General features: G+C 39.4%; 2 protein-coding genes across 3 annotated transcripts in view; both read left to right on the plus strand.

The window, feature by feature from the left end:
- The first annotated feature begins 898 nt into the window (after nucleotides 1-898).
- The window catches only part of LOC137993371 (protein GPR107-like), a 30,715-nt gene continuing 6,341 nt past the window's right edge, over nucleotides 899-25,272 (plus strand). Inside the window, exons 1-17 of one of the 2 annotated variants that reach the window (XM_068839180.1) lie at nucleotides 899-1,048; nucleotides 1,132-1,254; nucleotides 10,976-11,026; nucleotides 12,446-12,552; nucleotides 13,100-13,544; nucleotides 13,581-13,643; nucleotides 14,666-14,767; nucleotides 15,824-15,871; nucleotides 16,771-16,856; nucleotides 17,084-17,159; nucleotides 17,416-17,489; nucleotides 18,145-18,262; nucleotides 18,416-18,484; nucleotides 18,798-18,859; nucleotides 19,703-19,746; nucleotides 22,380-22,429; nucleotides 23,476-23,523. In XM_068839180.1, the coding sequence (XP_068695281.1) occupies nucleotides 950-1,048; nucleotides 1,132-1,254; nucleotides 10,976-11,026; nucleotides 12,446-12,552; nucleotides 13,100-13,544; nucleotides 13,581-13,643; nucleotides 14,666-14,767; nucleotides 15,824-15,871; nucleotides 16,771-16,856; nucleotides 17,084-17,159; nucleotides 17,416-17,489; nucleotides 18,145-18,262; nucleotides 18,416-18,484; nucleotides 18,798-18,859; nucleotides 19,703-19,746; nucleotides 22,380-22,429; nucleotides 23,476-23,523 (1,665 nt within the window). In that variant the 5' untranslated portion in view covers nucleotides 899-949. Of the gene's footprint in view, nucleotides 1,049-1,131; nucleotides 1,255-10,975; nucleotides 11,027-12,445; nucleotides 12,553-13,099; nucleotides 13,644-14,665; nucleotides 14,768-15,823; nucleotides 15,872-16,770; nucleotides 16,857-17,083; nucleotides 17,160-17,415; nucleotides 17,490-18,144; nucleotides 18,263-18,415; nucleotides 18,485-18,797; nucleotides 18,860-19,702; nucleotides 19,747-22,379; nucleotides 22,430-23,475; nucleotides 23,524-25,272 lie in introns of both variants that reach the window. The other variant, XM_068839179.1, reaches the window with a different exon arrangement.
- LOC137990889 (uncharacterized) lies at nucleotides 3,191-8,783 on the plus strand. The gene is made up of 2 exons (XM_068835994.1): nucleotides 3,191-6,359; nucleotides 7,577-8,783. Exons 1-2 carry the CDS (start codon nucleotides 3,294-3,296, stop codon nucleotides 8,540-8,542), a joined length of 4,032 nt encoding a protein of 1,343 aa, XP_068692095.1. The 5' UTR covers nucleotides 3,191-3,293; the 3' UTR covers nucleotides 8,543-8,783.

Consider the following 25,272-nt stretch of genomic DNA (forward strand, 5'->3'; position numbering starts at 1 on the left):
AAGTTTGTTTAGTTATATTAGTTATGTTGAATTGAGTGTATGTTTACCTGATCTAAATTTCACTAATGTAGCTTTTTTATTGCTGACAGTTGTAAGCTAAGATCGTCTTAAAATAACGCAAGCTTCTAAAAGTGCACCACATGATCTCGAAAACGAGCACGGTGACCCCCCGTTTTTTTTTTTTGGCAAAAGTAGATCATTACCTTTCTGCGTGGCAAGTTTAACACAAATGTATGGAATCGACTCCGTTAATGTATCGAAACAACTTCAATTTGTATCGAATCGACTTCTACCGCAAACGGGTGCGGCGCAAGACCCGTGCAAACGACTTCAGCATTTGCTTCATCATCCGTTCGATCTTGTTGAACGATGTTGACTGCTGGGGTGGGCAAAAGGTTACAACATCGATTCAACTTCGATTCAACATGTTTCAACACGGTTGAAAGGGAACGGAAGGCAAACGATTTCAACATCGCTGTTCGATCGACAAAATCGAACGTATGTTGAATCGAAGCCGTTTTCGATTCCCGGCCCTTAAGAAGCGAAGCTCGATTTCACATCAAACTGAGGGATATGGAATCAAGATACAAAGCCATAAAAACTACACTATGGAGCTGATAGATAACTGAAACAAAAGAAAAGCAACCCAAGCTGACAGAACAGGTTCTTCTATAGCTAACCTTCTTTGAGCATACGAATTTATAAAAAACATGTATCCTATCTTCATTTAGAAGGGTTTACCTTTTAAACGTGATGTGACGGGTTCAGAGTGATGAAACGTGACAAGATGAAGGCTGTAACAATAGTTGCTATTGTAAAGGTGAAAAATGCGAGGTAAAATGTCTGTTCGTCTTTGAAAACGTCCACCATTTTGGGCGAAGAGAAATACAGCTGCTCATAAAGGTCTGGAAAGGAGTTATGACGTCATTTTATCTTGCGCCACAACAAAATGGCGGTTGTCTATTTGGAGAAGATGATAAGTGTTTTTCTAGTATTTTTACTTGTAATCCGCCTTAGTCTTTGCAGGAAACATCATGTAGAATTAGAGGTATAGTTACTTTACAATCCTAGCTCGTTTTTTGCGATGTTAATCTGTTAAACCACATTAAAACAGGGACTTTTTAATTTCAGGACGATTCGAGGCAGACGATCGAGCTGAGTAAGTTTGGATTTCTTCAGCATGGGATACTGAGTGTGAATTTTTCTGATTTGACAATGGATTTGAATAACAAACACAAAGGAATCGGTGGGACTGTAAGTAATGACGAAGAAATGCCTCATGAATGGTTGCATGGTTTTCAGTAGTCTGTTTAAGGGCTGGGGGATCTTTCCTGTTCATGGGAGAAAGCAAAACATTTTTTTGCTGGGTTTCGGTTGAGTTCGCTTATATTGGTTATGCTGCTAAAGGTTTCTTTTTGTCTGAAGTTCTGAATGTTATGATAATCATAATGAGAAGAATAAGGAAAATAGTAACAATAGTTTATCATTGAAAATGTACACAGCTGGAGTTGTTGAAGCTCTGAGAAACTAAAATTAAAGTTGCCTCAGGAAGCCAACGTATGTCTTGTTTAATCTTACCTTTGCTCCGCACAACTCTAGTGCCTTACCCAGGTCTCTTCACTGACCTTTACCTGGATCAGTTCTACGGTGGTGTTCTCAATGGTATTGAACAGTACCTAATGCTCCCACCACCTGCCTTATCGTATCTTCCACGACTGTTTTAAACCATTTTTGCATTTTTTCCCACACTGTTTTAGGGCTCGTTCGATTGACCCTATTCTGGAATAATAATACGTGGCATGATGGTTAAAATGGTATGTTTGCCACGTTTTGAAGCAGCAAGGATAATAAAAATGTGTTTAAAATAGCATTTTAGCCAATGTTTGACAATTTTTACGTGAATCTCCATAAAAACGAGAGATTTCTATTTTCTATTCCATGTATTCCTATTCCGGAATATGGTCAATCGAACGCACCCTTAATTTTGCAACAACATCCACCAACTTTTCCGCCATATTGATTTTGGGTTCAGGTCTTGTTGTTTTCCTGGCTCCACAGTTATGATGCTGGGGTACCAGGCCTCTGATTCCGAGACTGCTTATGATTTTTTTTCAGGTTGTTATTTTTTTCAATCCGACCGACCGACCCAATGTCAGGAAACACATTCAACGTTATACGAAAAGCAGTAATTCTGATCTGTCTTCAGGACTATTTAGTAGAACTATTTTTGAATTGATCTAGAGAGGATACAAATGTTCGTAATATGATTTGTAACCCTAGCAAATGCAAGGAACTCATTGCTAGGAAGAAGAACAATAACATACAATATGAGAAAATTTACAATGTCTCACAATGTAACAGTCTGTCTTCACGGGGTGTTACCCTTCAAAGTGCCATGTAACTGCAAGTTCACTGAATATGTAAGACTGAAATTAATCAAAGCAAACAGATGTTTGCATGTTTTAAGGTCCCTTAGAAAGGAGCAATACTCTCAAGTAGAGATGGACCATTTATTTAAGTCCATAGTTCTACCAAATTTTACATACTGCCTTTCTGTGTACGGAGCATCAGAACCAGATTTGAATATTATACAACATTTTTTAAATCGTTGCTACAAGCACCGCTTTGTTTCTTTTCCCGTTTCTATCCCATTAAGGATCTTTTATATAGACAGGACTGTAAGATTTTAAAGGCTATTACCTCTGTAGATAACCATCCGTTAGGCTCGAATTTACCACAAAAAAAGGGGAATAAATATAATCTGAGTAAAAAACAGTGTGCCCTACCCAAGGTTAATACCAAACGATTTATGACATCTTATGTAAACAGACTGATTTTTAAACACAAGATAATGTAGTTTCTATATAGTTTTTATATTATGCATTTGTAGTTTAACTAGTTTAATATTTAGGGTAGATTTTTATTGAGTGTGTCTATAGGTAGGTGATTAGAATGTAACAAAGATAGTACTTTTATCTTTTGGTAATTAAGACTATTATTATTATTATTATTATTATTATTATTAGTGTCGCGGACGTTAGCGTTACATTGCGTGATTTTGAAACCCGAACTGCCGAACCCTAAGACTTGAAATGTAAGCTATTGGAAATATAATCTCGGTGAACTTTAGACCTTTTTTTGTGCAGTAGGAGAGGAGAGTTTTTTTCAGAGACAATGTGTCAAGCTAGAATCGTAGGAAAATAAATAATTTTAAAATTACATCAAGCGCGTGATTATTTGTCGCGAGACCCGTTCACGACAAAAGTGGCGACCCCGCCAGGACACTGGAAAGCATGGAAGACCTTTACAAATCAATAGAGGCGAAACTACAACTTCTCACCTTTACGAATGGACAGACAAGCGACGCGGTGAAAAAGGAAAACTTTGCATCAGTAGAGAGATTGAAAACAACTTTAGCCAAGAAAGTGGACGAAGTTCATGACCTCAAGGTAAGAGTACAAGAATTGAGGTTCGAAGAGGGGGATGACGGAGAAGAAATCTTAAAATGGAGCACAGACCTTGAAGAAAAATTAAGCGTGTTTGAAAAGGCCATTGACAACCTCGGGTCAAAAATTAAGACGTTCAGGAGCGCGGCGCTCGAAAACGAAAAGAAAAGGGAAGAAGATGAAGCAGCTGTAATTAGAGAAAAGAAATTTCAAGAAGAAATGCGTTTTGAAAAGGAAAAATTAGAGCAGAAACTTAAATACGAGGCGAAAATCGAAGAAAACCGAAAATGCCAGATTAAAGAACAATCAATCAACGCGAAGCTGCCCAAATTACAAATTACAAGGTTCAATGGCACGCATACAGATTGGCTGAGGTTTTGGAACCAGTTCAAAGCAGAAATTGACTCGGCTGATGTGCCCCAAATCACCAAATTTTCTTATCTGAAGGAGCTGCTGGAGCCACGGGTTAGAATAACAGTTGACGGCCTACCCTTTACTATAGAAGGCTACGAGAGGGCGAAAAGCATTTTGAACACTAATTATGGAAAGGTTAGCGAAATAGTTAACGCGTATGTAAACAACGTAATGTCTTTGCCCGCTATCCATGGAACGAACCCCAACAAAATCATGGAATTTTACCAGAAGTTGTCCCCAAATCTTCAAGCATTGGAGACTATGGGTAAATTAAAGGAAATCAATGGTTACGTTCGAATGACGCTCGACAAGTTGGAGGGTATAAAAGGTGACCTGGTGCGCACTGATGACAACTGGCAGGAATGGGATTTTCCGAAACTACTTGAAGCCTTGCGCAAGTGGACAGAAAGAAACCCTCCGAAATTGGAAGATAAATATCAGCAAGAAAAACCAACGCTGCCTAAGCCACCTCGATCAAGGACGTACCAGGCCAACCAACAAGACCCCAGAAGAAAGCCATGCGTTTACTGCGATAATTCATCTCACCAGTCCATCAACTGCGATAAAGTCACCACGATACAAGAACGAAGGAGACTGTTGAACGTAAAACAACTTTGTTTCAATTGTACTGGTGCAAATCATAAGGCCTCAGAATGTCGCAGCACTTCCACCTGCAGAATTTGCAAACGGCGTCATCATTCATCTATCTGTGAGAAAACATCTCAACATCAAGAACATATGTTAGTGGCAACCGGAAGAGGCGCGGTTACCTATCCAGTCGTTGTAGTTAACGTGGGAGGGATACATTGTCGTGCCCTACTTGATACCGGTGCTGGGAGCTCATATGCTTCTGCCGCATTACTCGACCGACTAAGGAAACAACCAGTGCGAAAAGAGCTGAAACGAATTGAAATGATGATGCAGGCAACAACAAGAGAGATTGAAATCCATGAAGTCGTCGTTAAGAGCTTATCAGGTGCATTTCAGCTTCGGACCGAGGTAACCAAAGTAAATCGTGGTGTCCTGCTCAGCTTAGGCAACCCGGGATACAAGGACATGATTGGACGATACCATCATCTGAAAGGGGTAGAAATGGACGACATCGATACGAAAAGGGATTTACCAGTTCACCTTATCCTTGGTGCCAGCGAGTACGCTCAAGTCAAAACAGAGACCACACCCAGAATCGGCAAACCCGGAGAACCCATCGCAGAATGGACCCGCCTGGGGTGGACTATCTTGTCACCCGGAAGTGAACCAAATCTCACCAGCATGTTCCTAACACAAACTTCCGCTGTTGACTACGAGAACCTCTGCAGACTTGACGTGCTCGGATTACAAGACCATTCGGTTGGCGATCAAGACCTTGTTTACGAAGAGTTCAAGGAGCAACTCCTAAGGGACCCAGAAGGATGGTACGAGACTGGCTTACTCTGGAAGGGTAACCATTCACCCCTTCCCAACAATAAGCCAGGAAGTCTGAAACGCCTGGAGAACCTCGTAAAGAAACTGGAGAAGCAACCAGGGATGTTGGAAAAGTACGATGAAATCATCCGAGATCAACTAGCCCAAGGAATAGTCGAGAGTGCCGAAGGCGAACCAGAAGGCAAAGAATTCTATATCCCACACAAACCAGTGGTGCGAGAGACGGCGGAGAGCACAAAAATCCGCATTGTTTATGATGCTTCTGCGCGAGCCTACCACCAGGCCCCATCCCTCAATGATTGCCTTGAGACTGGGCCACCATTGCAGAACAAGCTCTGGAGTGTGCTGACAAGGAACCGCTTCCACCCAGTGGCATTAGCTGGAGACCTAAGGCAAGCCTTCTTGCAAGTGCGTATAAGAGAGGAAGACCGAGACGCAATGCGGTTTCATTGGTTGAGAGATTTGGTGAGCAAGGAAGTCGAAACCCTGCGTTTCACACGGGCGCTGTTCGGGATGTCAACATCGCCATTTCTGTTGGGCGGAGTAATCGAACAGCATCTTAACAACCTCGAACACAAGTATCCAGACACAATAGAGGAAATAAGAAGAAGCCTTTACGTCGATGACCTAATCAGCGGCGATAAAACAATCGCGCGTGCACACCATTTAAAGGAAATGTCCCAGACCATCTTCAGAGAGGCAAAATTCGAGCTACATAAATGGCACTCTAATGTCCCTATCCTGGAGCGGCCAGAATATCGAGAGGAAGGACCAGAAGAGCAGCAGAGTTCTCAAGGATGCGAAGCCCAAACCTACGCCAAAGACCAGTTGGGTGTAAAAGGAGGAGAAACGAAATTACTCGGTGTGCGCTGGAACAAGGCCACGGACAAAATCCAAATCAGCTTTCCGGAAGCGATCGAGAATGTCACCAAGAGAGAAGTCCTGGGGAAGTTAGCAAAGATATATGATCCCTTAGGGTTAGCATCACCCATCACTCTGGAGGGAAAGATGCTCTACCGACAAGCGTGTGAGCTGCGAATTCCATGGGACCAAGAACTACCAAGGAAACAGACGGCCAGCTGGAAGACGTGGGAGGGAAATCTTCCCGAAATAATTGAAGCACCAAGAAGCATCGTTCAGTACCAGGAAGAAATAACTAGCATTAACCTCCACGCTTTCGGCGACGCAAGCAGCCAAGGCTTATCAGCAGCAGTATACGCTGTGTCTCATCAACCCTCAGGTATATCACAGGGACTCGTAGCCGCCAAGTCCAGGCTTGCAAAGAAGGGATTAACCATACCGAGGCTTGAACTGGTAGCCGGCCATATGGCTACTAATCTGGTGCACAACGTGAAACAAGCCCTACAAGGATTTCCCGTAACAAGTGTCCATTGCTGGCTAGATAGCAGTGTTGCTCTCCACTGGATCAAGGGTGGTGGGGAGTACAAGCAATTCGTGAGTAATTGGTCCGAAAAATCCAAGACAAGGAATACATTCATTGGCGCCACGTGGGTTCAAAGGAAAACCCTGCCGATCTGGGCAGTCGAGGAGGAAAAGCAGGAGAATGTGCGGATCTGTGGTTTCAAGGACCGTCCTGGTTACCATACCCAGAGAATTGGCCGTCAGACATCGTCACTAGCCCAAGCAAAGAAACTCAAGCTGAGGCAAAAGTGATCAAGGAGGTTCTCGCCGTGGCAATAGCAGACGACAAAGAACTTGACCAGTTATTACAGAAGTGGGATCTTTGGAGGGCGGTTCGAATTTGTTCATGGATAACACGGTTTATCCAAAACTGCAAGTTGAAACATCAACAGAAGATCAGCGGTCCTCTCAACACTGCGGAGATAAACCGTCGGATAGAGTTCTGGGTGCGAGATAGTCAAGTCAGATGCCTGAATACAGCCAGTTTCAAAGAAGATCAGCTACGATTAAACCTTCAGAAGAATGAAGACGGTTTATATGAATGCAGGGGCCGCATTCAAGGAGATTATCCAATCTACTTACCCGAAAGTGCACTGTTCACCAAGAAGCTGGTCATGCACGTGCACACCCAAACCTTGCACGGGGGAGTCGGCATGACGATGGCGAAGGTTCGAGAGAAGTACTGGGTGCCACGGTTACGACGTTTGACAAAGCAAGTGATTAGGGGCTGTCACGGCTGCAAAAGATTTCAAGTGGCGGCACTCCCAAATCCACCGACAGGCAACTTGCCGAAGGAAAGAACAGCTGGATCAGTACCATTCAAGTTCATTGGAGTGGATTTTGCTGGACCAATTAAGTACCTCAGCAAGACCAAAAAGGAAATGAAGGCTTACATTGTTCTTTACGCCTGTAGTCTCACCCGAGCGGTCTACCTGGACCTGTTACCGAGCCAGAGCACTGACGAGTTCCTAAGCAGCTTAAAACGATTTATATCAAGAAGAGGGCGCCCCGAAAAGATCTTTTCAGACAATGGGAAAACCTTTGTGGCAGCAGCGAAGTGGCTGAGGAACGTTATGAAGGATGAAAGGTTGAACGACTTCCTCGCCAGACAAGAAATAACTTGGCAATTCAACCTCAGCCGAGCCCCATGGTGGGGGGGACAATTTGAGAGATTGATCGGCGTAGTGAAGCAGAGTCTGTACAAGTCCATTGGTAATGGGAACCTCAGATGGCACGAACTTGAAGAGGTCATCTTAGATGTGGAGAGAATTGTTAACGACAGACCCCTCGATTATGTGGAGGACGACGTCCAAATGCCGATACTGACCCCCAGCGTTATGCTCTTCGGCCAACCAAATCAACTCCCAGAGGAAGACCCGAGCAACATGGAGGATGATAGCCTCAGAAAACGAGCCAAGTACCTGCGAAGGTGCAAGGAGGTGCTGTGGTTGAGATGGAAAAACGAGTACCTCAAGTCCCTCAGAGAGCGCCACAACCTTAACCAGAAAACCAAAGAAACAGCCTTGACTCCGGGAGACGTTGTACTTATCAAGGGTGAAGAAAGAAATCGAGGATTGTGGAGGCTCGGTGTAGTGGACAAGTTAATCCCTGGTAGAGACGGGATAGTGAGAGCAGTGCGACTGAGGGCTGGAAAATCTTTCCTGGAACAACCAGTTCAACATCTCTATCCACTTGAGCTGTCCTGTGACAGAAACACCCAAGAGGGGACTGCTAGATTGAATGCTCGAGCTTCAGAGTTCCAACCTAGACGTGCTGCAGTCAGTGCCCGTCAGCGCATAGCTGCGATAGCAGAAGATGAACTAAATGAGAACTGAACTTTTCAATGTGATTTAGAGTTGTTAATGTTATCGTTTACCTTGTTCAATTTATATTTGACATCATAAGAGTCAAATAGGGGGAGAGTGTCGCGGACGTTAGCGTTACATTGCGTGATTTTGAAACCCGAACTGCCGAACCCTAAGACTTGAAATGTAAGCTATTGGAAATATAATCTCGGTGAACTTTAGACCTTTTTTTGTGCAGTAGGAGAGGAGAGTTTTTTTCAGAGACAACGTGTCAAGCTAGAATTGTAGGAAAATAAATAATTTTAAAATTACATCAAGTGCGTGATTATTTGTCGCGAGACCCGTTCACGACATTATTATTATTATTATTATTATTATTACTGGGTTGCCTATGGCAAACCCAGTCGAGGTCTGTGTTTAGTTTGTTTGTTTTATTATTTTATTTTATTTTATTTTATTTTTTATTTATTTAATATATATATATTTTTTCCGTGTCGGTTAAAGTCTTTCCTGTCACTCCCCTGGTAAGTGGTGTCTTTGTGTATAGAGCCTTCTGCGCGTATTTTCTTAGGATCGAGAGGGTAGTGGAACTGAGTAGATTTCTCTGGTGGACACAGTAGAATCATTAACTTAGCCTGCAATGGCGTCGAAAGTCATGTAACGCAAATGGCGTTTTAGTGGATCCTTAAACAAAATATACCCTTATGGAGCTCAATAATGGAAAGTAAGTTGGATAAACTAGGCAGGAATCTCAAAAGCGACGAGTACTGGACTTCGACAACAATCTATTGCCCGTCGAGACGAAATCAAAGTGAGCTGTATTTACCTGAAGTACATGGTAATTTGACACGATTGAGTTTCTTGTCTTCACGCACGCAATGAAATAGGAAGAGGTTTTCGCCTCTAAGAGCAAATATGTTGTTTGTTTCAATACATTTTTCGCTGGAAAAGGATTCTGTGGTATTTTCTGCCTTTGTGAATTATAATATCATGTTGTGTATTGAATTTTCGAGCTTAAGGTTGAAATGTGATATGGGAGAAGTTTGTTATTATTGCTCTGTAAGCAGGAAGGGTTCACAGGCCTGTTGGAAGCGTGCTTGAGTTTCAACAAAATGAGCCCCAAAATCAGTGAAAACTTGTGACGCAGATGAATAATAAAGTAGCTGCTATTGCCAAAATGATGGAATTACCTGGTGATAAATAACGTCGTATGCGTCTTGGAGAGTAAATTTTGACTTTGCATAAACAAGAGTTGGGCGATTGTGATCTTTGTTTTGACTTTGCTCATTTCATTGTCAAACTTTATAACACTTGACAGAAAAAGAAACTTACAAAAACCTGGTATCTTGCCATCATTTGACACAGATGCTTCAATGTTTGGCAAGTGCCGTGGTAACTTAATCACGGCGCCCGCTGAATTCCGGCCATGTCACTTTCGATTTTGCAATTTACTTGAACGTAGCAAAAATCTCCCGAAATGTTTGTCGCTGATAGTAACTTTTTATATTCTATATTCACGGTTCAAAATTAATGTTGTTTTCATGTCGTAAATATTTTATTCTCGATCGACTGTCCCGGAACCTTCCTTCCACTCTTTCTAAAAACTGTGTATCAATAGTTATTTGCTTTTTCATCAATATTTGTTTTGTATAAAGCAAGCTAACAAAATCTGTACCTTGCTGAGTTCGCATTTGTTAGTGTTAATAGTATTTTCGGTCAGATGCTTCTGTTTTTTTTGAGGGGTTTATTGTTTTGGTCTCCCATCCTAACACTAACCCCGCTGAACGGGGCTTAACTTCAGTGAAGTTTAGTATTACAAAGCTGTCAGATGCTCAGAGGGCACACTTGTGGTGAAAAGAAGTTGTGAGGGAACTTGAAAATTATCAACATGTCAGCCCAGAAGCCAATGTTTCTCGCTTCTCTTTTATTTCTTATTCTTCAGAGACTGGAATGCTGTATTTCAATACCACACAATTCAGTGCCTTCTGATTTTCTGTAGCACGTACCACAGGCAACCCAGTGTATGCTTCACGGAAGCATCTTGTTATTATTATTATTATTATTATTATTATTATTGTTAGATGCCTGGACTAATCAATGTAAGCGGCGGTGACTCTTGTCTTTTATAAGGGTTTGAGTGAAAATAAAGGCAGAGTAGCCAGCGGTGAGACAAAAAAATTTCTGACAAACAGATGGAGGTATACAGCCAGTGACCCGCTTCTAATGAAACCCCTGAGTGCAAGGCTTTGTTTGTAAACCCGTGGCTTCTGGCCAACATTCCTTTTAGGATCTTCAGAGTGCTAGGAAGTTTTTCCCTTAGCGTTAACAGAACCATAAAGTGTTTTTTCATCTTGCATTTTTCACTGTGTCTGTGAGATTCTTTTATAAACTTTTGCTGATGTTTGCAGAAAAAAATTGATATCAGGGGCAATAAATTTAAATGTAAACTAACTTTTGTTTTAGTTTGGATTTTCCTTGGAGAAGACGGGAAGTGATGGAATCTCACCGTACATGGTATGAACAGTTCATATGGTTATTGTTATAATTCTTTGTTGCTTTCTAATTCAGTGGCTTCTTGTACACTGTATGTGGGAGAAATGACGTTATGACACATTGTCATCATCTTGGAGAAACCGCTTGTAAAAAAACACATAACCATTCACAGAACAATTGGCAAAATGCTGTATGAAGTGGTTTTCAGAATCTCTCAGAGAAAAGAAATTAAAAAGCCACAAATAGGTGGACAAGTCACAGCTACATCACATGCAGAGCAGGAAAATGGTGAATAATTTGAAAAAGTGGCAGGATGAGCCTGACATTAAAGGAGAGCGGTGTCTGACACTTGCCAACTGACTAACCCTGCATCACAGTTATTGAAAGTTAACCGCTCAAAAATGGCTCCTGAGCCTTAAATACTGTTTATCAGCACTGTATGAAATGGGTGTTTAGCTTAAATACTGCTTATCAGCGCTATTTGCAGGCAGCCAGCAGTCTGCCTTTTGCAGTTGTCATACACCAGAAGAAGAAAATCAAGAAGTTCGAACTTCAAGATTCTGTTGCACTGAAAATTAGTAAAATGGAAAAGGAAACGCCCCTTCGTCCAACTCAAATTGAAGAACTTGAAGGGGACTGTGCCAAAATAGTTTAGCACTCAGCAAAATTGAAAAAAAGGAACAAATATTTTATTTCATAATTCAAAAGAAATAACACTTTCAAGAGCCTACAAAATGGCTTCTACTCAATAGATTATTAAACCCTTTTTCCTGACTTTTCAAAGTTTTGTCTTAAATACTTGCCTTTGATTATTACGAATTCAAAGTAAGCAAAAGATAGAGGAAATAACTAAGCAAATTAAAAATCAACAAGACATCATGTATGTTTCAGTTCTTTTACTCCTTGGACGATAATTCAGTAGTTGCCCTCTGCCATCCTAAGGAGACTCATCAATTGATAAACAATGTCCTAAAAAGCTCTGAGAAAGAAAAGTAGAATTGGTTGTCATGCACTGTATGCCTAACCCCAATCTTAATGCTAACCATTTAAAATCAGTGCCTAGACTTAACAACCATTGGGGTATTATAAAATACTCATGAAAATCTAAGCTGCACTAAGTTCATCCCCTTTCCTCTAGGACCAATTTACTAACCAATATATTACACGTACTTACTAATAATTGATGGGTTTTTGTTGATGTTTCCTACTATCAATTTCAACCCAGTTTAAAATAAAATGACCTAGGTTGAAACAAAATGACCTAGTTTGCACCTGCAACATACACGTACAGTATTATCTGGCCACTGGCAATTTAATTTTGTAAGTTTTCTTAAATTTTTAGACCTTACTGCTCCTGCTCATTCTACCAATAATATTTAGTACTTGACAATATTTAAATTATTTTGACAGTTACATGTATGTAAGTTTTTTTACTTTCAGGAACAACATAGTGAAAAGTGCATTCTCACCAAAAATGCATCTGCATTGTTCATACCTGGCAATCAAATATCACTGGCAATTATCACGTTTGATCTGGAGAATAGACAGTATGTTGCACATTTCATTACCTTGACGTTATTTTGGTACATTAGGAAAGCTAAATTGATTGAAAGGCTGGTCAGTTGTAAGCATAACCATTTCAACTGGTTTGGCTGGTTGTACATCTGCGTATGCAAAAGACAGAAAAAGAATGGTTGTCAAACTATTGTTTTCTCACAGTGTTTTCACCTTGCTGCCTAAATTTTTTGTGATGTCTTGTGGAGTCGCACTGTTTATTGCTAAAACTGTTGCATCAATTTGATGAAATTCTGAAGAATGTTACTGTAACAGTATACGTTTACACTTCCATGAAGCATTCTGCCCTTCAATTAGTTACAGTTCTGTTGCATATTTATATTGTAAGAGGTATTACTCTCTCTTATCTTTTAGCATTTTATTTGACCTTACATGTAACTGCAATATTATTTCATTTGTAGTCCCCAATTGATAGGACCTGCACATCTCTGGTAGAATTATACTCATTCAAATCTTTTTCAAACAGTACTGTCAAGTAAAAGTACTATTAATCGCAGGCATTTTGTGTTTTTGTTATAGTCTAGTGATAAGCACGTCTGGCAGAGATTTCCAAAACTTGACCATCGTTGACAAGTCTATTCATCAAAAAATGGTAGCTATGGCAACAACAACTTTACCTGTGTCCTCCTTGGCCAAAAGTAGCACGTTAGCCCATGTTGCAACAAGCCATAATTCAGGACCACCAAAAGATTCTACCATTATCAATATCTCAAAGAGCAGTAAGACCACATCTACGGCTGAGAAAAAATTACCTGTAACTGTACCCACTGCTGTAGAAAATGGCATGCATACAAATCTGCCAGCATCTACAATATCTTCAGAAAATGTGACTACTTCTCCAGTGGATCATGAAAATGTTACAAGTTCTCCACCAAGCAGCAGATCAGATAATAATAGCCCTACTGCCACTCATTCTTCTGCTGGTTCACCCACACAACAGAGGAGACGTCGAAAACGAGGACTTCCTGAAATAACCCAATCCTCTCTTGGTAGAAGTAAAGTTCAAACCTTGCCCTTACACAGAGTGAAAAACAATGTATCACAGTACAGATACTCTGGCAATGTAAGTAATGCTGATTTTCTTGACTGTATTATTCTGTTTAACTTAATGGTGGCATTCTTTTGCATCAATAACTTCAATAATTAATTTGCTATTACTGGTAATTTTTAGTTGACAAGTAGTGCTTTTATTTGTGGCACGTAGTCTCACTTGCCAGTTATGAGTACCAACAAATGTTTTATATACTATTTAAAAATGTCTTTTGTACAGACTAATTAAAAAATAAAATAATTATGTAGAACAGTAAATTATCATCATTTATTTTGTCATAAAAATGAACAAAAAATTCAGGCAGTAGGAGAAAAAAGGGAACTTATGGTTCAAAGAGGAAGTTCAAGTCTTTTTTCCATAATGTCATTTGCTACATGTAGGTCAGCTCTGAAGGTGGACTATCAGTAGAAACTGAGGAGCAAGCACTTTTACTTCCTGTCATTTGTCACTTCTCAGTTTATACATGTATATATTACAGGTCAATTTTTAAATGAGCGAATGTGAGAGAACGTTTTAACACAAATCAAATGCTGTCAGTCAATAAATTATTTGACTCTGTGGCTGTGTGATGCAGCTCAAGTCAAATACCCACTTTTCACCCTTGCTCACCAGAGTCTCCAGTACATGTAGCTCAGTGGTTAGAGCATCCATACTAGATCACGGAGGGTCGTGGGTTCGAATCCCATCTGGGGCTCAGATTTTTTCGAGTTCCCAGTGGGTTCAATTGTAACACCTTTAATTTTTAAATGAGTGCAGAAAAAGGAGCAAAGAGCAAGCTAGGCAAGCATGCATTAGTTGATAGAACTTGGACATAAAAGCTGTAAAATCCTCATAAGAACCAACTGAACTAAACTCATTCTGGTGCTTCCATCTTTCTAATAATTATTGCCAATTATTTTGCAAATTATGGAAGCAATGTGACACCACAGGGCACGACAAGGGGGATCACTTCTAGCTACAGTACTTTAGCCCTTTGTACCTGTAGGCCTTAATTCATAATTGTTATTATTGATTTCAAGCTTGATCCTTTGCAGTTTGTTGTACAAATCAAGAGTAAGGCTGAGGAGGGTTTATATAACCTTTATTTTCACAACTGTCCTTCTCCTAAAGCAAAAGAAATGCAAGTGACAATACAGGTAAAGAGAGCTTTTGAACTTTCTCAGGGACGGATAGATAGAATTCCTTATTATACATGTAAGTAGTGAACATTGAGAAGTCAGAGGAAAGTTACCAGGCTTTCCCTAATGCACAAGACCCTTCACAACAAACCATTGATCAACATGCCACTAATATATACAGTATATCCCCAACGAACCTTGCCAGAAGTCAAGGGGATCCCATTCGAGTAAATTTCTGGCACAGCAATTGTGATGAGTATAAAATACAGCTTTTGGCTACGCACAATCCATTGGTTGGAATAAAGTCAGTCTTTCATGATAACAGTGCTTTTAAAGTGAAAGTACTGCACTTAGACCAGTCCCTGCAGACCACCCGCCGTGCGTTATGTCTTTTGTCAAGATTTTGCGGGATCTAGTATGTAGATGTACAATGTACATGTAGAGGAAAGGAAATTTCATGGTATTTTATAATCTGACTAAATTTGAAATAAATACATGTATTTAATCGTAGACAAAGAGCTGAATTTTTTCTTATTCATATGGTGCTTTATTGGCCAAATTTCAGCCTGTTGTTCTTAATCCACTTGTTCTTATATGTGGGTGTTTACTGTACCTTCATTATACATCTTCACATACATTTTCATTTCACGTTTACACAGACATTGTACAGTGTCAGCCTATTTTTCTTTTTCCAATATTTGGGAGACCTATCTTGATTACATGTAGCTTTATTTATAGTTATTTTGGGCTCCCATATGTGTACCTTTCAGTATTAAAATTCATTTTTTTAATATTTATTTTTAATTGATGGTATAAAAAATAGTAATTATTTATTATATATATAATTGTTGTGGTAATGTTACAGTGTATCTGAATTAAAATAATGTCAGTTGTGCCCTATCTATATACTCTTTATTATGTTGCAATGAGAACTTAAGCCCTTGGTAGAATTTTATTGGAAATACATACGTTGTACATTTAGGCACTTAATTTACCTCCTACCCACTCACCTTTTTTAAAAATTCAAAACCTTGATGTTTTAAAATATTTTCAATGCTTTGGTCTCATTAACAGATTGACATTCAAGAGAAAAATGTTGATAACTATTTGTCTGCTGGAGAGGTGAGATGTCCATTTCTGTTCAAGAATCATCTTTAAATTTGTTATTGCAATAATGAATACCATATTTACCCGTGTATAAGTCGACCTTTTATGGCCTCAAAAGAAGCTCCAAAAATCGCCCTCGACTTATACACGGGTCAAAGATCTTGATCCAAGTTCCAGCTAAGTAATTTATTGTCTTGGGCATAACGAATGCAGTGGACAAAAGCGAACGAAAAACTTCAAAATGAATGACAAAATACTTCAAAACGAATGTAAGCAATTCCAGTTGAAATGAAAAAGGATTTGTCCAACTCTAAATGTTGAAGATACTCACAAGCACAAATATGAAATAGACACTGGAATTTGTGTTGTGCTTATCCTCAAAAGCCCTTTATCCTTGAACAATGAAACAGGTTAGTTTGAGGTTTTTCGAAACTCAAGGACAAAATGCCTGCATATACAACAGATGCTGAACCACAAAACTATTAAGCACTTGAGGCCCTGATTTTTTTGTGTATCCACATTTCCAGAAATCGAAGAATACAAGATTAGTGTCCCATGAACATTTAACAAAGAAATTAAGAAATTGCTTTTTTGGCCATCAAAAATGGGAGGTCGACTTTTACACGGGTAAATACGGTAATTGTTAGTAATGAATTAACATTTTGATCAGATTTCTGTATGTACTGTAAATGTTTCCTTTCTTTGAGGCATTCTGGGTTTGCATTGTTGGAAATACCTGTAAATCAAGCCTTTTTTGTATTCCATGAAATATGTGTAACAACAGTGTGACCATCCATGTTTCAGTGAAACATGGATGGTCACATGGATGACCGAACCTCTTGAACTTTGTCAATGTGACCTCTTCATCTAAAGAATATGCAACATTAAGACCCAAATGTTTGTCTCCATTACAGGAACCATTACCCTACATGTTTGGTGTACTTTCTGTCATCTTCTTTGGGACTGCCATTTACTGGCTGCATTTGCTAAGAAAGAATAAGTAAGTTGCTCAATGTTATGCTTTTGCTCAATGTTTGTTTATTTTTATATGGAATTTGGAGGAGGTCATGCAAACTGACTTCATTGCGGTATTGTGATCTAAACGTAATAATTATAAATTATAATGATATCAGAACCTTTGATTGAATTTTACTATCAGACTTAGTCTAGTCCTTCTCCCTTAAGATGCAGCTTTTTAACCTGTGATTGCTTTAATTTAACCTTCAGGGAATTTACGTACAAAGTCCATTACATGATGTTTGTGCTGGTTTTGTTGAAGTCTCTAGATCTGATGTTTCAGTCGGTAGGTCCAGACTCTGTGAAGTCATGCATGTGTGAGTGTGTGTATTTTAAGGTGGCTGAACACAGTTTTTGGTACCTATGTTTCATTTACCTTTTTCTCCAAAACCCTTGATCCTTTGGTCGCCAAAAATGGTAGTTAAGCTGACGTATATGCCGTTGCCATGGTATTTTTTAAACCACATGCGTCTAATAGTAATGATTAATATTGGCACCTGGCTGGAAAAGTTGTTGATTGTGGACTTTTTGACATTTACCAGGTTAATTATCACTTTATCAGCATTGAGGGAAAATCTCCACAATCTTGGGAAGTGCTGTACTACATCACTCATCTGTAAGTAATGAGAAAAAAGTCACTTTTAAAAAAGCAAGTTAAAAGGAAAAATTAGTATTTCAACACTGATAATGATTTGAGGTGACGTTTACCAATAAAGTTGATCACAAACTCACAACAATCTACTGTACATTTGTTTTTCAGTGTTTTTGGCTCACTGAACATTCACATGTTCACAACAGTCTGTGCTCAAAGTAACAATAACTTGATAATACTATGTTTACCCTCATTTATCTTGCAAGTCACATACTTGGACCACAGCTTGTGTACATTGATGTTTAGTTTTCAGGAATGACCATAATGATTGTTCAAACTTTGTCACTAGCAATACATTGTGTGTCACTCTTGTGTTGCTAAGGTCAGTCACTGTATTCATCCTGGTTCATAAAAAGCACCTCTACAGTTGGACTTCACACCTTTTGTTCAACGTTTGTTGTGAGGCAGAGGAATGTCTTTCTCAGCCTACCTTTTGGTCAAATGATCAAAGCCATTCAACATGCCTTAACCTTTTCCTGCCCAGGGGGCCCCCCATTGTTGAGTGAAATTGTATGCCATTAGACTGAGTAAAATCTATAAGTGTCACTCTTGGGCAGTAAAGGGTTAACTAGTTCAAACATTTCTCCAAATGCATATATGTCCATATGGGTTTTTACAGGTTAAAGGGAGCTCTCTTGTTCACAACCATTGTGCTAATTGGCACAGGGTACTTCTTCATCAAACACGTCCTGTCAGACCGAGACAAGAAGATTTTCCTGATTGTTATACCACTACAGGTACAATCAACTTGCGTCTTGAATTGGTGTATACAGTTTGTTTAATATTATTTTTCAGAACCCTTTTCGCTGACATTATGGGAATTGTGAAAATTAAAAACTTCATTGGGAGCTTGAAGAGTAACTTTATGTATTTTGCTTGCCTGTGCACAGATTTTAGCAAACACAGCTCAGATTGTGATGGAGTCCACAGAAGAAGCTAACACGCTGTATACAACATGGATATCCTTTGATTAGTACATGTAAATTAAATAAGATTATTGTCACTCGAAGCAAGTGCATCTGTGAGTTTTTTCAATATTGACTTCAAAATCAAGTTAATAGGGATGATGATGATTGCAATGTACATTGTACAGCTGTATATACTGGTACTCTAGTCCGAGGAATCACAAAACCAATTGAAAAACAAGTCCTCAGGTCTACATTTTTTTGCTACTACATGTACTTGTTGAGATAAGTGCATTGAAGTAATGAAGTAAAGATTTTTTGTATGCATTGGATGTCAATGCAGATAATTTTTCTTGACTCTTAACACAAAGAACTCTTCATTTTGGTGGACTTGATGTGCTGTGGTGCAATTCTATTTCCTGTTGTGTGGTATGTATATGTATGTAATTTGATGTCTGTTTACTTGCTCCAAAAGTTAAACGCGAGAAAAAGTTAAAATTTATAATGATTTTGTTGGTGAATGGGAATCACTTGGGAAAATTTGGAGTGCTTTTTAAACAGTTTCTAAGTTGAACATTTTCACCTTCCGTTTGACCTGCTCTACTACATGTATGTACTTAGCCATAGGAGACTTGTGCAAGTTTGGCCCGTAAAATACTTGTTGGTTCAGGTTACATAAATCCTGCATGATGATGATATTAAGACAGCGTTTACACAAAAGCGGTTTCACATTGACACAGTTCCATGACTTTGAAACTGCATCAAAATCGATGCGGTTTCGAAGTGTTTACACGAAACCGTTTTCGCCAGAAAATCAAAGTCGTGATGTTATAAGCGAGTGCTGCACCATGTGCTAAATTCACTATTTTGAATTGAACAGTGCAGATTTCGCACCAAATAGTAACCGTAAATCGATGCAGTTTCACTGTCTACACGACAGATGAAACCACTTTTGGCAGCGGTTTCAAATCGACACGGTTTTGGCAACAGTTTCAGTCGGTGTCGTGTAAACAGAAGGTGTCACCGCATCGAAAACGATACGGTTACAAATGAAACCGCGTTCATGTAAACGCTGCCTAAAAGAACAGCAAGTAGTGAAAGATAATAATAATAATGATGATGATGATGATGATGATGATCATCATCATCATCATTATTATTATTATTATTATTATTATTATTATTATTATTATTATTATTATATTGTTTTACAGTAAATTCATCTGTTAGATACCGTGTTAAAATATTTTGACATTCTTCATTGGGTTTCAGGTCAATAAGGCATTTACAAGAAGGGTCACAAACAGATGGCAAAGGTATTGTGCATTACCGTCATTGCTGGGAATGTTATCGTTTTTCTTTTTTCTAATAGTTAAGCCTTTAGTCTACAATCCGTGACAAAATTGTCAAGGGACGCGTTTTACTTCCTTTATGTGAACATATTATTTCCACATGAAGTAAATCCCTCTTGTTGCAGATCGCCCTCTCCCCCCAGACAATGTTGAGGGACAAGTTGATTATTTCCACTTCTTTACAAACAATGTTAGGGAGTTTTAGCAAGGACGACGGCAACATTAACTACAATGTCACCTAAAAATGTAACTTAGTGCTATCGTAATTAGGATTTCGGGATTATTCCATCTTGTTCACCTTGAACCATAGGGGCAAACTGTCATATAACTGGATTTATTATCCAACTGCATTAGTTATTGTACAAAAAACGCATGAAACGAGTACAAATATCCCATGATATTGTACAGTTAGTTATTGTACACTTGGTTATTGTACAGTAGAAAACCGGTTTGACTAGTTTGGATGCTGGCGTTGCCCCGCAATCAGTCACACGTTCTTGGTTGTGTACAATTCATTTCTTAAACAATTTAGTGCAAAAAAAGTTGGATAAGAAATACAGTGGATCCCCACTTTTTTTTTGGCCCGGCAAAACGGCGAAACATTCTCTTATATAGAAAACCCTCGTTAATGCGGTCACCTGTTAATACGGCTATCGGCCTCAATTTTAAATCCCAAGCGGTAGAATCCTCTTTAATTTTACTCTGTTAATAGGGCCACTCGTGCTAAATTCAGAAAACCAAAATACCTTTCAATTTCATTGCCCTTTGTTATTTACCACTGTAATCGAACAGCCATTTACTTTACAAAGTACTGTCAGCAACACTCCTCCCTGTTTTCATTACAAACATGATCTTGACACTACTGTAACATCCAGTAAGTCAAATCGCGAAGGGATTAAGTCATTGTGCTTTCATGAAAAACACAATTGATACTGAAGTCTTTCGGTTAGGTAATTACGGCGGGTTCCTCTTTTTAGAAGCATAGTAAGCTGGGCCTGTTCTTGTATTGATTTTAGGCTCAGAACTGACAGTACACTTAACAATTTTAAGCGTTTGGAAGTGCAAATTCTAAATTTGTCATTACGGCCCTTTAGTTATGAATTTCGCCCTACCCTGGTAGTACGACCAGTTGATGACTGTGTTAACGGGGTTCCACTGTAGCTTATTAGATGTGTAGTATCGCTGACTATTTTCACTCGTTGTTTGTATTTTGACTCGCCCTAGTGGGCTTGTCAAAATACAGTACAACTAGTAAAAAATACTCAGCAATACTACGCACCAAAACATCTAATAAGATATAACTGAATTTATTGGAACGGTTCTGAAGTGAAGATAAAAAGTGAACGATTTCCTGTTGTATGCTCACGTTGTTGCCAAAACCTGAAATTTGGTGATTTTATGTTGTTGTTTTGTGGATGACAGCAAAAAATGCACTTCAATGCGTGCTGCACTTGTTTTCCTTCCTTTGCCAATGTTATTCTTGCTTTGTGGTGTTGTCGTTGCCGTAGCCGGTGTCGTTGCTAAAACTCCCCATTGCTTTGGGTGGGGAAAGGGGAAGACAGCGTGTATTGTTCAAGGCCGTTGTTGAAATTATTGTCCAAAAGGACGTAACTTGAAAAGTCTTATTTTTTTTCTTGTCCAGGTCCCAGTTGTTCAAACAATGGATAGCCCTATCCGCCGGATGAATTACTATCCAGTGGATAGAGCGGTTTTCAATTGAGTGTCGAAAGTAATTAGCGAATTGCTTTGGTTTATAATTACTTCACTCTGTGATTGGTTCAAAGTTCTCGCGCCACTTTTTCAACCAATCAGAAGTGAAACCAAAACCAATTGTGGCTCGCGCGTGCACATTTTCCCGCGCTTTGAGTCGGCTACGTGTAATTACTTCGAGTTTTGATTGGTTTACTAGATTGTCTCCCGTCCTTTTTGATTGGCCAAAGTAATTACTTTGGTTTTGGTTTTACGACACTCATTTGAAAACCACTCTAAGTCATAGCGAAATCAGTTGCGATATCCATTGGATAGTGATTTATCCGGTGGATAACGTTATCCACATTTTGAACAACTCTGGCCAGGATTGTAGCTGTTGTGTGCAGTGCTGTAGCTCTCTGGGTTTTTGTCAGCATGTACTTACTCACCTAAAAAAAAATACAAAGACTGGAAAAAGGAACAAAATGAGAAAACAAAATGTCTTGACATAAAAGTGAGAAGAACATTTTTTAGGGGGATTAAGGAAAAACGAAAAAGTGAAAAAACAAGCCACTGCAGAGAAACCACATACTTAAATCGGAAGTTCTGAGGTTCAAGTCCAGCTATGCCTGCCAGCTTTTTATATGTACTGTCCTGTTCAACTTCGCAGCTATACTTTCAAGTAGCCAGTTGGTCTTATTCCCATCAGTTAAGATTCGTTAAAATATGTTGAGTTTTTTTTTTTTTGTAATAGTATTTTTTCGTTTCTTTGGCACTGACAAGCCCACAAGTGATGTAGTGGTTAAATTTAAATATTGTTGTAGTAGTGTTTCGTGAAGAACACTGTGTATGAGTCTGATCATGGGTTGCAACTGACTGTAATTTTATCTTAAACTTTTATTTCACAGCAGCACTCAATCTAGCCAAACTGAAGCTTTTCAGGCACTTCTATGTTATGGTAAGTCAGATGAGTCCTCTTTTTTGCCTTAATTGTCTGCAACTTGTTCCTGTGAAACTGTTCAGTAGCACAACAGGGGAAAAGGTATCAACACAAGTAGTTGCCGTTAAACATTTTCCGTTATCCAATTCACTAAAACTTTGCGGTGAAGAGAAAAGTTCCAGGACATGGCTCCTCTTTTCCTGTTAAAGAAAGGAGTTGTTACTTTGAGTACAGAGAAACAAAACATGCACGCAGTAATTGTAGAATGCAAGCTGTTTGGGAATGGGCGAAAGGACATCTGAAAAATCAGAGTCTTAGGCAGGAATCGAACCTACGACCTCCATAACACCGCTCAGATGCTCTACCCATTGAGCTACTAGAACTCACTGGAGAGCTACAGTAGGTCTTTTTATCAACTTGTAGCATATCCTCTCCACGGGCCCATTACACGTTTCCATCATTGATAAATTTGTTAACATTGATTATGAGGCGCATGACATTGTAGAGCCCGCAGTTAGTGGGACATAATTTTGTCCATTCAGGACCAACAATCCTGGTCAAAAGTTGTTGGGAAGGTTGCACGTTGTTACGGTTTTGTTTCTTTGTTTTGCCTGTAATCAACACCTATTTTCTGCCCTTTGTTCTCGGTCTCTGTTCGATGTGTTAGCCTTGTGTTTAGTGTTGAAATTGTACACAGTAATTTTCCCAGCATATGTAAATTCATGTCACTAATCTCGTATATATATCAAAATCGTTTTCATTGTCTCACTCGCTCTCCATCCTAATCCAGCAATTGGTAAGTGTTTTTTCCGTCCTCGTTATAAGTTTAACTAGCCGGATTCGTTGTAATAATTCACTTACTCTGTTTGTATTTTCTTTAGGTATTTATCAACCCTTTGCATTAAATACAATTGCTGGTTTTTTAAGAAGTCATGCGTTAATCGTTTCCCCGGCCCTCGCCACTTCACACGTGTCACTTCACTTCACACTTAATTTGATTATTCTAACTATTGGCTGTACTATTGGCTCTCATTTTATGTTAATTTGCTTTTCTTTGTGTGTAGATTGTGTGCTACATCTATTTCACAAGGATTATTGTATATTTGATCAAGGTGAGCACATAGTCAATAGACTTTATTATCTGACGTTGTTAGTTTAATAATCCAGGAATTTGGGAGAGAAAGTTTGATACTTCTCTGGTCTAAAGATGAACAATGTACAGTATAAACTCTCAAGAGGTACAATGTGATTGGCTTTGTATCCAAACCAACAACAGACAACCAAACAGCTGGAGCAATGACTTAAACTGAAAAAAGAATGCGCCGATCAACTCGAAACTTCGACATCACCCCCCCCCCCCCCCCCCTTCCCCGGCCAAACCCCGGGCATTTAAACTTTTGAAGATTGGATCGTTCAAATTCCCACCCCCTCGGGCCAAAATGGTGTTCAAATGTCCTACCCTATCGTCGGATTTGTCTGTCAAATGCCCCTCCTAAAGAACAATCGTCGTCGGCTCCTGACATCTTTAATAAAGCTTGTGTATGAACTTTCGTGGACGTTTATTCTCGGTTTTCACATGACGTCACGACCGCCATGTTGGTGCCCCTAAACAAAGAAAAGGCGGCCATGTTGGTGCCCCGACCAAATCCTCCGGGAATTTAACTCTATTATTATGCAAACGCTTCCTTTTGTTTTCGTTGAAAAACATGGCTGTTGATCACGTGAGTGAAAAACAGCAATATGATGTTGCCGTTTTTGACAGACTCGAGATACTACAAAAACACAACTTTAATATTAAAACTATTAAAAATGACTTCAAATTGAATTAATTAACTCGGACAATATCAATAAGCAAGTGTAAGCTGCTCTAACTCCAAAATACGGCAAAGCTTGTTTAACGAGGGTACTGTATACATATAAAAAAACCAGTTCTTAAGTAGGAGGGTGTCTTTTTCTTCCTCCCTGGTTTCACGGGCTTTCGGCACTGCTCTAGCGCGGGTTAGTTTCTTTTTTTTTAAGATGCGTCAATCACATTTGGACTTCTACAAAACTCAAGCAACATTTCTTTGCGTTATGTAACGTCTTTTCTCCTTCAGCACAGCCTTGCTTGAAAGCTTCCTCAATAAGGAAACTCGGTGGTAATATTTAAGCACTCTCTACTTTTCATACATACCTTCAGAAATATTAGACAACTTTTGAAGACCTTTTTTTATAAGTCAAGCGCTCACAAATGCTATATCTCTTCCTTTAAACTCCTCCATCTCGTCCAAACACGTGTTTATAACTGTTAGCGACTTCGGCGCTCGAAAAAAATCATTTGAAACCTGACAATTCCGGTTCAATTTTCCTTACACCACCTAGGCAAAGGTCAACTTACCGACCCCCGGGCACAGAAAATAGTCAAATACCCGGGGTTTGCCCCGGGGGAGGGGATGTTGAAGTTTCGATTTGATGGGCGCATAATAGAAGCAGTAACAATAGCCTGCGTATTGTTGACGTGGAGAATGGGGATGGGCGCTATGAAATTTGAGATTTGAATGTGAAATTTCACAGCGCCCCTCCCCATTTTCCGCGCGGCTTCGGCCAACAATACCACCAACCAACCTCGTTCCCAGGGTCTCTCTTCTCTGCCTCCATTGTCAAGGACAATGGAGGCAAAATGATGATAGCCAGCTTACAAAGAGCTGTTGCAAGATCCTTAAGTTAACTGGTCAACTGGTGGCGTCCAAGGGCGTTTGAGGTGTCAATGGATTAAAATGAATCCGATTTGCAAATTTATGATTCACAACCCAACGTTTTCACACTTCTGTCTGCTGTCTCAAGAGGCCCACCGTAGTCGAAGGCAACCAAAAGGCTCCTTT

Source organism: Montipora foliosa, chromosome 2 (genome assembly GCF_036669935.1).
Source record: "Montipora foliosa isolate CH-2021 chromosome 2, ASM3666993v2, whole genome shotgun sequence".
NCBI lineage: Eukaryota > Metazoa > Cnidaria > Anthozoa > Scleractinia > Acroporidae > Montipora > Montipora foliosa.

Excerpts from the sequence above, each read along its gene's own strand:
- LOC137990889 (XM_068835994.1), top strand. The coding sequence starts at position 3,294 with ATGGAAGACCTTTACAAATCAATAGAGGCGAAACTACAACTTCTCACC. Across the intron at positions 6,360-7,576 it reads AACTACCAAGGAAACAGACG|ACCAAAAAGGAAATGAAGGC; the intron begins GCCAGCTGGAAG and ends TACCTCAGCAAG.